The 11,836-nt window shown below is 46.5% G+C and overlaps 1 protein-coding gene across 1 annotated transcript in view; it reads right to left on the bottom strand.

Moving 5' to 3' along the window:
* Window positions 1–593: 593 nt before the first annotated feature.
* The window catches only part of VSIG10L2 (V-set and immunoglobulin domain containing 10 like 2), a 30,195-nt gene continuing 18,952 nt past the window's right edge, over window positions 594–11,836 (bottom strand). The window contains exons 7-12 of the mRNA XM_072979055.2: window positions 11,271–11,561; window positions 9,127–9,438; window positions 4,173–4,295; window positions 3,075–3,099; window positions 1,862–1,980; window positions 594–721 (exon numbers count right to left, since the gene is read on the bottom strand). Coding sequence (XP_072835156.2) covers window positions 594–721; window positions 1,862–1,980; window positions 3,075–3,099; window positions 4,173–4,295; window positions 9,127–9,438; window positions 11,271–11,561 — 998 coding nt within the window. The remainder of the gene's footprint in view (window positions 722–1,861; window positions 1,981–3,074; window positions 3,100–4,172; window positions 4,296–9,126; window positions 9,439–11,270; window positions 11,562–11,836) is intronic.

Raw genomic sequence — 11,836 nt, 5'->3', positions numbered from 1 at the left:
TTTGATAAACAGCCCAGCTACATCCAACTGCATATTAACACAAGATTTCATGCCTGTTTCTCAGGGAAAACAAAACTCAAAGATTTTAGCTGCATTCAGTGCATCAGAATGTTTAACAGCACCAATCATTAGCAACATTCTTCTGCATGCCCACCTAAACATATGAACCCAGTGGTGTCAGCATTGTACTCCCCATTAAGACATCTCAGCATCTTCTGCAGAATGCAAACCATAGTATCCTCCCTAAGGATCCTTTCAGGACCATCCTTTCAGGACCAAACCTGCCAAGCCACCATCTGTTTATAAAAAAAGGAGAAAGAAATCCTTTGTCTGCAGGAAAACAGCCCCAAGGTTGCTCACAGGCTCTCTATTCTTTGTTCAGCAAGTGTGGCTAAGGCTGAGAACATGCTCAGAGAGGATCTCTTCTAGCCTGAGAGAGACTGATTGGACAGTTCTTGGCTAATGCAAGCCTTGAAATGACATCTCCTTCCAAGTCTTCCTGATCCCCACCATCCCTCCCCATATCATGGTTCTCCTCTTGCTGATCCAGAATAGGTCTTCTCATGCTACCTTGGCTGAGTACCAAGGAGCAGTCAAGGGGTTGTTGCCGTCACTGTGATGGTAACATTCACTGGAGCATCCTCTGGCGCAGGAGCTGAGGCGTCTTCCTGAGCTCCTGCAGGATCTCCTGGAGACCCTGGTGCTTCCTCTGAGCTCACCTCTGCAAAAGACAGAAAGGTTAAGGTGCTGATGAACATGAAAGGTAGGATGTGAGGCAGGGAGAACCCCAAGAGGCACTGCCCTCAGAGCCTACCGCCTGCCTCCTCGATCAAAGACACTGAGAGACAACCGTCTACTCTGGGAGGAGAAGACCTTAAAAAGGGACCACATTTGGAAGATCAGGGGCAGGAGGGGAAAAAGGAGAAGGAGCCACCCGAGGGTTTTATTTTGGCAGGAAAGGGTTATAAGAGATAAAAAGAGAAGTGGAGGGGGGAAATGGCAGTTGGGAATGGAGGGGGGAGGGGGGAGGGATAGAAAGAGAGAGAGAGAAAGGAAGGAAGGAAGGAAGGAAGGAAGGAAGGAAGGAAGGAAGGAAGGAAGGAAGGAAGGAAGGAAGGAAGGAAGGAAGGAAGGAAGGAAGGAAGGAAGGAAGGAAGGAAGGAAGGAAGGAAGGAAGGAAGGAAAAAACCGAGTGGAGATAGTTCAAGAAGACCCCTGGACAGGGGAGTGGATGGGCAGTATTAACAAAGAAATACTTATGGGTCCTCCAATCCCCCATTGGGCTAGACCGGTCATGGTCACCATGGCACCTCTCCGCTGGACCAGTGCACCAGCAGAGGGGAGTGCCAAAATCCAGGATTGGAGGACAGGTACAGTATTTCTCGATGGCAACTAATGGCATGTGTACCCACAGAGTGGGCTCTGCATGCCAGCTGTGGCACATGTCCCATAGGTTCGCCATCACTGCCATAGACCATGTGCAAATGATCCTGGGAAACCCCGTGGAGCGAGTTCAAGGTTGAGGCAAAACCCAGGCAAGGAAGTGTAGAAGCCACAGGTTGGCTGGGTTTTCCACCCTCAACAATAACGTTAACTGTCCCTGAAGCAAGAGACAGAATCTGTTATTAACGTTGAAATTGACAAGCTGTTAACAAATAAAGATGTTTTGTTAGAAACGTATGGTGCCCCCGAGACATCCTTGCACTGAGATCCAGAGGCGGGAGAGAAGGGATCTACACAGAATCACAGACTGATAAACCTTTTGGCAATTAGCAATGATGAAGATAACAAAAGGAAGCCGTTAGTGTCCAAACTGTCCACTGCTGCTGTCGCATTTATCGAAATAAGGCCAGAGCTTTACCGGGAGAGGGTCCTCCAGCGGCTGCAGCAGAAGGGTCTCCACTGGCTTCGCCCTCCAGTCCCGTTGCTGTCTCAGCATCCTCGGGAGTTCTGATGCGCTCGCGAGCTTCTGTACCAGCCCTGAAGAACAGATGTAACAAAAGATTCGGAGGGGAAACAAGGCAAGGTGGAAAACGTTGCCCCTGTGTTCAGTTTCATCTTCTCAGACTTAGGCACTGCTCTAATCAGTGGCCAGGGTTGTTTTCAGTTCTTCGTTTCTAGCCCATACATAGTACAGAAATAACCTTCTGCTCCCATTTTGTGTGCCAGCAAAACAGACAATAGACTGGGTTGTCCAAAAATAACGTAAATTAATAGAAAGTAAAATCTTGTATTTTTGATGCTTCCTCTTTAAAAACAGAATGATGGGTGGATAAATTAACTGACAATCTGGCTGGGAAAGACAGTGGAGCAATTTTGGAGGGGAGGAAGTTGAGGGCTGAAGTTTGGGGACCCATGAAAGAAGAGGCACAGTGAAGGTTGGGACTGTGTAAGCATTTAGAGAGTGTGATGTAGAAGGAAGGAAGTTGAGATAAATAAGAGGTGGGATTGGAGTGTTCCTAAGAAAGATTCCCAGGTGCTCCTGGGAAATATAGGGTGTGTACATCTGGGGCTGAATAAGGATGGACCAGGTCCTAATGCGTCCAAGTTCAGAAGCCCTGAAGCATGATCGCAAAAAAAAAGATACTATTTGAACAGAACTGCTTATTATTATTATTGACTATTTGTTGGTACACTTTACTTAGGTGGTCCCTCATAATTTGAAATCTAAGAAAAATAAAACACACCAGATCACCACTTGTGGTCCCCATCCTACTGACTGCAATGCAGCACTGATTTTTTTTAAACTCTTAAATGCTCTGAAATCTGAAGAAATTGGATGCTGCTGGGCTGCAAATATAGCTGGACTTCTCTGTTCCGAAGTCCTAATCCCTGGCAAACTCTTGCTCCACAGCTCTTTAAATGATGGGCTGTGACAACAACAAAAGGGACATTTGAGGGAGCGCATTCATTTCAACCGATTGTTTTCTAGAAAACAGATCATGGGTGAAAAGTCGACAGGTGGCCCTCCAGGTGCTTTTGGACTGCAAATAGCCCAGCAGGTAGGAAACGAGTCCAGAAACATGTGGGAGAAAGAAAGGAGGCAGAGGAAAGTGTCTTTGGTCTCCACTTACATTCTGAAGAGCAGGTCATGTAACCCTGTGGAATAAAACAATCTGCATTTTAAGAGCCGTTTTGCAATTAAAACAAAAACAAAAACATCCCAATGAAACACCAGCCCCTGTTTATTACAGAGATGGGCAGAAAGTAGATCTTCAGATGACCTGCTGTAGGTCAGGACTGGGTGAGGCAACCACCTGTCGGATCCCGTCCTTGGGAGCTCCAACCTTCTCCCTGATTTGAGGGAAAAGCCAGAGGGGCCCCACGGCCTGTCCAGCAACCCCCTGAAGCCATCTGATTTCCTGAGGGGTGACAAAGGAGACGGTCCCATGCTCCGGGTTGCAGTGGGAACTCTCGTTCAGGGTTGCCTCCCTACTTGGAAAGTGGGGTTGGGGGAGGCACCACATCATCCTTCACTTCAAGCAACAGCAGGTTTCAACCAGCCTAATATCCATGGGCAAAAAAGGGATAACCAGGAATGGATTATCTTGTGGAGGCACTCTGAGTTCTGTTAGGAATTCTTTATTTTTACTTAAACCATGAGGCTATGGCTGAAGGGTCTCAGAGCACTAGTGGGGTTTTTTTTAAGGAAAATATAATGAATAGCACAGGCCTGACGTCTGCTTACCCGTAGGCGGTAGACAATAAAGCTTGCTTTCCCTTGGTTTTAATTACCTTTACATTTTCTGGTTTCATGTCTTGCTGCGAACAGAGACCCAGTGGCCTCCTAATACTGCAAGGGGAGGGTGCCTTAGGTTTCTTTTCATCTTCTGGAAATGCTCTCCCTCCCATCCCACTCCTTATTCCAGGTTCAATACACACCATAAGCACGCACACCAGCGTGTTATCTAGGCCACGCAATGTAGACTGTGCGCCCCTGGATGACTCTGTTATTGCCAATGCCACACTCTGTCTTTCCTTCACTGTCCATCAGACCTCCCTTGCACCTGCTGGCCCTAAAGCCCATTTTTATTTTATTTTATTATTTCTGCCCTCAAAGCAAAACCTCAAATAACCCAGCCTAAGGCTGGAAGGCTTTCTTGGGATCCTTTGAACTAGTGGCTGCAGCAGGGGACAAGGGGGAAGCTGCCGACCAACAACCAGCTACTCACTTGGATTGTTCTCGCGGTTCCGGACAACGTACTGGAAGACCAAGAGAGAGGCAACAGTTGCCACAATCATTCCTGCCACCGCAGCTCCGATCACAGCAGGGTACGCATTAAATGGAGGGTCAGCTGCAAGACAGAGAGAGGAAGAGGAGACAGCTGTTGGAAGCTGTGGATTCTACCCACCAGGATGCGATCCGGATCAGGTGTCTCTCGGGCATGCATGTCTTGTGCCACGTGTCTGGGTCTTGCAGCCCTCCCCAGCCTACTTCCCTACATATCCCATCATCTCAGGCAAGCTGGGGTGATGGGAGTTCTCATCAACACATCTGGTAATCAACAGATTAGAGAAAGTGGAGGAATAGATTAACAACATCAGATCCATTGAAAGCCATCAAAGTTGGTGGACACTGCTAACAATGGGGTACAAATTTCCCATTGTTCACCTTGCACAGTTTGAAGCAGTTCTTTCGGTGTCCTAAAACTCCCACCGTCTGGGCTCTGCCATTGTGTAGGCTGTCCCTACGCCCTTGGGTTTTTGTTACCGCGAATGGTCTACTCTTATAAGGGTTGCCAGAAGACAATCTTGTTTTTGAAGGTGTTCTCTATTTGCTGGGCTGTCCGGTCCAAGTCTAGTATCAGGTCAAAGAACTTTGTGGAAGAAGATCAGGGACCTTGAAGGCCCTGATGAACAGTGAGGAGCGCCTGGAAGAGCAGACCCAGCAGGACAGAGTCCTCCCCGCTCAGATTAGAGGCAGCACACTTGTATTTAAACTATAAGGATCATTTCTACATTCAGATCTCTCCCTGGAAGTTTCCATGTGCAAATTAAGTCCTATTTTTAAAGTATCTCAGACAGGAAGGCTTTTTCTGGGCTCTGCAGGAGTCTTACACTGGCGACAATCTCATTGGTCCCCATATTAATACCGGGAATTTGTCTCTCAGGTGCTTGCCCATAAAACAGGTGCCATCTTATCCGCTAAGAAAAGAGACCTTGAGCATTTCACATAACGATTAGAAAGAGCCATTCTGGTTTTTTTTTAAAGGCATTGTAGTAAATGCACTAGAGTAGGCCCATTGAATCAGTGGGGATTTGGTGAGTTATAGCATACGCTCTATTGATTCAAAGGTACCTACACTCACTGCAACTACATTTTTGAAGCTTCATTCTCTGTCAAAGGAAAACCTCAATAAGGTCTTACACAAACATTCTCTCTCTCTCCTCAGTCCTTCCCTGTTCCCACCGATTCCGCAGAGCATCTGTTTCCAATCTCCTCAGTTTTTCCAAGAAAATAGTTTGCTTGTTTTTCTTGAGCATTTCGCTTTGGTTTTGCACCTTCCTCAAAGCGTCCCTGACCTGCACCCAGATGTGTTGCAACAGATGTTGTCCTTATGGAGAGAAGAGGCAGCCACATTGGCCTGGCCTTCCTGCTGGAGTTAATCCAATATCTTGTGCAGAAAGTCTTGGGCAGGCCTGCCAGGAGCCACCTGCAGCTCAGCTTCTGAATGAAAATAAATGACCCTGAAGAGAAGTTCTTTTTCAAACTGTTGAACTGGAGAAATCATTGTGAAATCACCCACAGATTTATCTACAGGGGTGTACTGTAGATCCTCATGACAATTCAAAGCATGGAACAATAACTTTTTTGGACTAAAATTTCCATAATTTCCCAGTCAGTATGGCCACTGGCCATAAAAAGGTGATGTAGTGGTTAGTGCTACAGTGAGTCATGGATGATCCATGTTCATGTCGCCACTAAATCACAAAACCCACTCTTGCAGCTTGGCCTACATCACAGGGTTGTCATGAGGTGCAGCAGAGAAGAGAATGGCATCTACTTAGAAACATATGTAAAAGGTGGGGAGTTTAATCAGACCCCCAGGCCCCAGCTTCTGTATATTCAGTAGAGAAAGTTCCATGTCCCTTGTCAATACAAAACTTGGCTGCCTCTGGAGATGTTTCTGGATGCAGCCAAGAGCCCTGGAAAAGGCGTCTCTATTAACTCATGACTTGTATCGAATATTAGCAGGTTGGAAGCAAAAAAGGCACTCTCGAGATTCCAGGCCAGGTCAAACGATTAGATCTTCTTTTCCTGCATAAAGACATATCTTTGTTTTCTGTTTTGGAGATGTTGCAGAAAACGTTGTGATCCCGCAAACCCACTCATGTGGGAGCAGGGAGAGAGAGAGAGAGAGAGAGAGACTATAAATAGGTCTGCTATTTATGTGTACTTTGAAAGGTGTTGTTGGGGTAATGGTATTTGTGTGTGTGTGTGTGTGTGTGTGTGTGTGTGTGTGTGTGTGTTTTGTTGGTTTGGTTGGTTTGGTTGTTGGACAAGTCCCAACTGGCTTGCCATGTTGGCTGTGGGGTTCTAACAGCTGAAGTCCAAAAGAGTAACTTTTCCAGGCCCGGGACATTCCTTTGCAATGCGCTCAGTGGCATCCGCTCAGAGGAGGGTGGAGTACACTTTCCAGAAGAGGTAGAAGGTAATAATAATCCACGGCAGGAAGGATTAACCAAACCATGCAATTAAGAAGAGATGATGGTACAAAGTAATGACAATCCCCATCAAAAACCATCAGATATAATTTTCCCTTTCCAACCTGATCCCCACCCCGAGAATGGCATGCAGCCGCCCGTGCCATGTGCTTTCACAAAACGAAACCCAGCAGCCTCATGCAGGACTGCCAAGACAGGGGAAGGTCGGTGAACGAAGCCAAGCTCTGTTTTGAAAGGGGAGCAGCAGTAACAGCAGCAGCGGCAGCCAATGGAAAGCAGAAGGATCAAAAGCAAAGGTTTGGGGAGAAGCAGCGGCAGAAATAAGTTCTTTCTGGTCATTCCAATAACATGCCAGATTCCCAAGCTCTTTTGCCCTTCTCGGCTCCCAACCAACCTGGCTTTAACATCGGAGGCTGCCTATGCCAGGTCCAACTACACGTACATCTCGGTAGCCTCTACTCTCACTGCTAGCTAGGAAAAGCTTATTGTTGCATCTATCCCCAGCCCTTGGAGTACGTCTCGAGCAGCCTCAGTTCTAGAAGTGAACTTCAAGCCCTGGGTTCAAATTTTGGCTTATCTGAGCAGTGGTGGGCAACCTCAGGGCATCCAGGCAACATTTCTCACCTGCCATGGCCACAGTACCACATGGTTTCAAAACTATGTTTTGCTTTGTTGTTTTGAGAAGAATCATGCCCTCTAAAGGTACAATCGGTAATAATTAAATGTCGCCAAGTCGATTCTGATGTAGGGCAACCCTTTTCTAGGGTTTTCTTGGTAGAGAGCTCTCAGAAGTGGCCTACCCTTCCCTTCTTCCAGGGGTGCCCTCGGACTAGGTAGCTTGCCCAAGGCTACACAGGCTGGCTCTTCTCACTGGGGAACTGAACTCCCAGCCAAAAACTACTCATAGTTTTTTGCACACACACAAAAGGGGTGATAGGGAAGGCCTGCAGGCACCATCAAAAGAAACACAAGGGCTGCGTGCAGCCTGCAGGCATGATCCCTACGCCTGCATTAGAGGAACAATGGGAAAAAAAGGAATAGAAAAATTGTGATCCTCCATTTTGGTTTGCTTGCTAGCTTTGTTTCTCATTCCCTTCTCCTAACCTGACAAGGGCTGACAAGCAAGGAACCTTGGTTTGGTTGGAATAATTAGCTTTGCTGCCCTGTTAAATTCCTCATTAGGCTAGTCATTCCCCTCTTCCTGCCAAATCGGAGCAAGAACAATTAGGCAACATGCCAGAGTGCACTTCCTTATGAACAGTAAGTCAAGATTGTGTTGAATGTGTCCTCTACGTTATGTGTAAAGGCATCCTTGTGTGTTTAAAAGGAAGGATGTCTGTGTCTCCAAAGTAGATAATGAAATAGATAATTACCAGACCAGGTAACTGCCCCCCCTGCCAATCTGACCAATTCATATTTAATGTCAGAAAATATGGTGTTGCCCAGAGAAATGTATGGATAAAGAGCTATGTTGTAAAGACCAGCATGCACGCTTGACAAGGGACATCGGTGGCATCATGCGCCTGCCAAAGTTCACACACACCTGCCCCAACAGGGACCCGCAGCTGGTTTTAGGCCTTCCTTGCTGTTTGCTGTCCAATCCTCCTAAGCAAACCAGTTAGCAATTAGAGAAGCAAAAAGGAGCTACACTTTCCACGAATCTTGCCCTTGCTCTCTGGGAGGTGGTGCAGCTTCAACTCAGAGGAGGAGGAGGAGAGTAAAAGCACTTTGGTATCTTGGATGGAGAGGGTGCACTCAGAGAGAGGGGACCCTTGCCGCCATCTTGCCCAGACAGCATCTGGACATGACCCTGTTCTTCAGCAACACAGGGAGGTCCATTCGTCATAGCTCTCTAATATGCTTCTGTGGAGCAGAATGTGAGATTCACTTCCATGGGTTTGCCTTGAAATCTGCCTACAAAGATAAGTATTTTCACAGCTACCTCTTATTCTGGCCAGTCTCAGGATGGGGGTACCTCTAGAGGTAAAGCTGACAGGTATCTTCTGCAGGCTAATCATGCCCCGAATCTACTCTGAAGCAGCAAAGCTGGGTCCCACAAACTTTCAAACTGTGAAGCAGGCATATTCACATATGACTTCAGCCCCAAACCAGGGAAGGAAAAAAAAACAGCCCAGATTCTGTTATGTGTAGCATCTCCATTACTCTTTAGGACAGTGGGTTCTGTAGGATGATCTTGACCTCGTTCTCAGAAGTCCCAGCCAGCATGCGTCAATGGGCCAGGGATTCTGGGAGCTCCAAAACACATAGAAAGTCAAAGTTTGAGAACCACTACCTTAGGAGAAAGGAAGGGCCAAACCTGTTTCCCCAATGCCCAAATCGCTGCCTCCTCCCCAAATCCTAAGAACCAGCTGCCTCGGAAGATGACGGCAGCATCTCTCCCAAGCTAGGTTCCACCCCAGCCTCCAGCCGAAGAGTCCCACTCCAAATGACCCATTTCACCTGGAGTCTTCACTTCTGAGGGGTGCCCTGTGGTACGGTGGTTGACGGCCAGGATGCGGAAGGCATACACCATGGCAGGATCCAGCCCGCCCAGCTTCTGGTCGCGTGTGTCGGCATCAATATCGCTAGCCACCGTTTCCCAGGGGACACTGCCGGCCACCTGCTTCTTGAGAGCCTTTTTGGCTTCCCTCCTCTGAACCACGAAACCTGTTAGGTTGCCAGAGCCTTGGATCTGCCATTCCAGCTCCACCTCCGTGCGGTGGCGGGTGTACATCAGCTTGCTAATGGTCACATTCGGTGGGGTGGGATACTCTGCAAAGAGGCATAGTAATATTATTAAGATTAGCTGTTGTTAATGTTTTTTAAATGTACTTTTAAATCAATTAATTGCAACAATCAATTAAAACACTATTAATGAATGAAAACTAATTTATTAACAATTAATTGATCACTTATGGTCTCATTTTCCTTCCAAAGAGATTGAAATAGAGCACATGTCCAAACGTCCATCGAGTTCAACATCCTGTCCCCCATAATAGCCACTTAGATGCCTCCTGGGAATCTGCCCACCATGGTCTAGAAGACAGCAACACTCTCCAATCATGCTATTCAAAAGCAGAACCGGCCCAACTATTAGGCAGAGTGAAGCAACCATCTCGGGTGACAGACACTAAAAGGCTGCACTGTCAGTCCAAACCTCCTTGTTATTCCTCCCTGTTCTTCCAGCTGGTCCCACATCTGTTAAACTAGTCTACTGTCCTTAGTTGCTGTGAAGCAACCTATCCCTTGGCTGATATTAATGAGGAGATTAAACTAGAACATATATTTATCACATTTTGTGGGAGAGGTGCCCTTCCCCCCAAATGGTGAAATATGTCTGTTATATAGCACACTATTTTTCTCACCTACAGTTTGTATCTTGCTTTTATTGTGCTCTGTTGTGTGACTCGTCATTGAGATGTGCTTAAATTTCAGGTCTGATGCCAGGGCATTTTTTTTAAGTGTTGGTTTTTCACCTATAAAGCCCTAAATAGCTTGGGTCCAAGCTATCTCAAGGACCACGTCGCCCATTATGAACCTGCCCACGTGTTAAGATCTCTTGGTCTCACCACTTTCACTGACATGTTTGGTGGGGACATGGGAGAGGACCTTTTCTGTTGCTGCTCCCAGACTTTGGAACTCCTACCCACAGGAAGTCAGGCAGTAAATATCCACTGACACGTAATATATATTTAAAATGGATACATAAGAGAGCTATGAAGGACTTGTTCTCCTCTAGGTATTTTTATTGATTGATTGATTGATTGATTGATTGATTGATTGATTGATTGATTGATTGATTGATTGATTGATTGATTGATTTGATTTGATTTGATTTGATTTGATTTGATTTTTACCCCGCCCCTCTAGACAGCGTCTACTATGGTTTCTTCACTGTCTGCATAGTCTAGGCATTCAGAAGTTGCACATACAACTTACTCAATAAGCAGGCTCTATGAAAGAAAAACAGGACAAGAGTCCTGCTTGATCATATCAAAGGCCTACTTTGTCCAGCATCTTCCTTCCCATGCTGAGCAGCCATAGGCTTCTCAGAAGCTTGCAAGAGGAGCACGAAAGCAAGAGGAAGGGTGTGTGGTAGAGTGGTTACGGTGCTAAAAGGGGACTCAAGAAATTCAGATTCTACTCAGCACTGGAGGATGTTGGGCTTGTCAGCTCTCTCCCACGTTGTTTAACCTTGCAGGGTTGTTGTGAGGAGTAAATGAGGAGTGGAATAGCCATAGATGCTTCTTTGAACTCACTGTGGTAAAGCTGGGGTCTAAATGGAATTAATAAACAACAACAAAAATTGCTAGCCCTGTCCTATTGTTGCATTGCCGTAATCAAGAACAACCAATGGCCTAAATGCACCTGTCAGTCAGAATTACAGTAGATCCCTTGAATAAAATACTGAACATGTCAACACAAAAACCCATTGGTTTCATGGATTTACTCTAATTGGGTCTAGCAATTGAGTTCAAGTGATGGCGTGTGGTTTAGACACTGGGTTCCCTCCATTATTTTGATTATCAAGGCGTTCTACCCAGTTTCAGAAAGTCCATATGAGGACTCTGTGGTGTTCATTTCACCTGCATGGGTCTACTTACTCTTAACTTGCAGGCTGACAGGGGCAGAGGAATTGCCCACAGCGTTCATGGCCGTACAGCGATAGACACCACTATCCTTCATCCACTCTGTATCCCGCAGGGTCAGGTTGAACCAGGCATTCTCCCGCTGCAGCTGGTATTTCCTTGCATCCGTTCGAATGACCTGATTCCTGTTGTTGTACCAGAAAACCTCTGATCCCAGATAAGGCCCTAGGAGACGACAGGCCAGCTCAACCTCGTTGCCTTCAAAGAGCGACACCTTAGACCTCTCAACCGCAAGCTTTGGAGGTTCTGTGCGAAAATATACCACAAGAAGAGGTAGTAAGAACTGGTGGAGACAACTCTCAAAATGGTGGTTTCAGAGATGTTGGCCTGGGCATGTACAACAGTAAAGTTTCATAGCTTTTCCTGATGGATGCTCTGTCTCTCTAGTGGCTGCATGGCCAGCAGAAACCAAATAAGTAAAGAATGAGAGAGGCTGCCTCTTGTGACTGTCTCTTTTCTCCACAGTTGTTCAAAGGCATTCAGACTCTGGAAAGCCTGCAAAAAAAGGGACAATCCTCATG

This window comes from Pogona vitticeps, chromosome 8 (genome assembly GCF_051106095.1).
Source record: "Pogona vitticeps strain Pit_001003342236 chromosome 8, PviZW2.1, whole genome shotgun sequence".
Taxonomy (NCBI): Eukaryota; Metazoa; Chordata; class Lepidosauria; order Squamata; family Agamidae; genus Pogona; species Pogona vitticeps.
The sequence above is the reverse complement of the archived record's forward strand: the minus strand, read 5'-3'. Positions and strand labels throughout refer to the sequence as shown.